The sequence below is a fragment of the Borostomias antarcticus genome (genome assembly GCF_949987555.1).
Source record: "Borostomias antarcticus genome assembly, chromosome: 3".
Classification (NCBI taxonomy): Eukaryota; Metazoa; Chordata; class Actinopteri; order Stomiiformes; family Stomiidae; genus Borostomias; species Borostomias antarcticus.
The window spans coordinates 35351211-35351975 of record NC_140236.1 but is presented as its reverse complement, the minus strand read 5'-3'; the positions used below and the strand labels follow the sequence as shown (position 1 = coordinate 35351975).

General features: G+C 67.5%; 1 protein-coding gene across 1 annotated transcript in view; it reads left to right on the top strand.

Moving 5' to 3' along the window:
- Positions 1–250: 250 nt before the first annotated feature.
- The window catches only part of nlgn1 (neuroligin 1), a gene marked incomplete at its 3' end in the record, with an annotated part of 167791 nt that continues 167276 nt past the window's right edge, over positions 251–765 (top strand). The window contains 1 exon segment of the mRNA XM_084436461.1: positions 251–605. Coding sequence (XP_084292587.1) covers positions 500–605 — 106 coding nt within the window. The 5' untranslated portion in view covers positions 251–499.

The window sequence follows — 765 nt, the reverse complement described above, 5'->3', positions numbered from 1 at the left end:
GGACCTTAGCCCGCGGAGCCCGGGGGGAGACGGAGGGATGATGCCCCGGCGAAGGCCTGGCGGTCAGGGCGTGTGCGGGGAGCAGCCCGCCTGGAGGGGGCTGGCCACGGGGGCGAGGAGGAGGAGGAGGAGGAGGGGTAGAGGCCCGGGAGGCCTGCTGGGGGGTCCGGGCCGGGTCGGTCCGGACCTCGCCTGTCTACTGTGGCTGCTCAGCGCCGCGCTGCTGGTCCCGCTCGCCGCCGAGGCGCAGAAACTGGACGAGTCGGACCCGGTGGTCACCACCGTCTACGGGCGGCTCCGCGGCGTGAAGAAAGAGCTCAACAACGAGATCCTGGGACCCGTGGTCCAGTTCCTGGGCGTGCCGTACGCCGCCCCGCCCACCGGCGAGAGGCGCTTCCAGCCGCCAGAGCCGCCGCTGACCTGGCCGGACGTCCGCAACGCCACGCAGTTCGCCCCCGTGTGCCCCCAGACGGTCGTGGAGGGCCGTCTGCCCGACGTCATGCTGCCCGTCTGGTTCACCAACAGCCTGGAGGTGGTGTCCTCCTACGTCCAGGAGCAGAGCGAGGACTGCCTCTTCCTCAACATCTACGTCCCCACCGAGGATGGTGAGTTACCCCTCGGGGCCGTCAGGGAGTACGAAACCAACAACAACCCAACCCCCCGTGTCCTGATACATGGAATATGTCCTGTCTTGTCTGTCTGTCTGTCTGTCTGTCTGTCTGTCTTGTCCTGTCTTGTCTTGTCTTGTCTGTCTGTCTGTCCTGT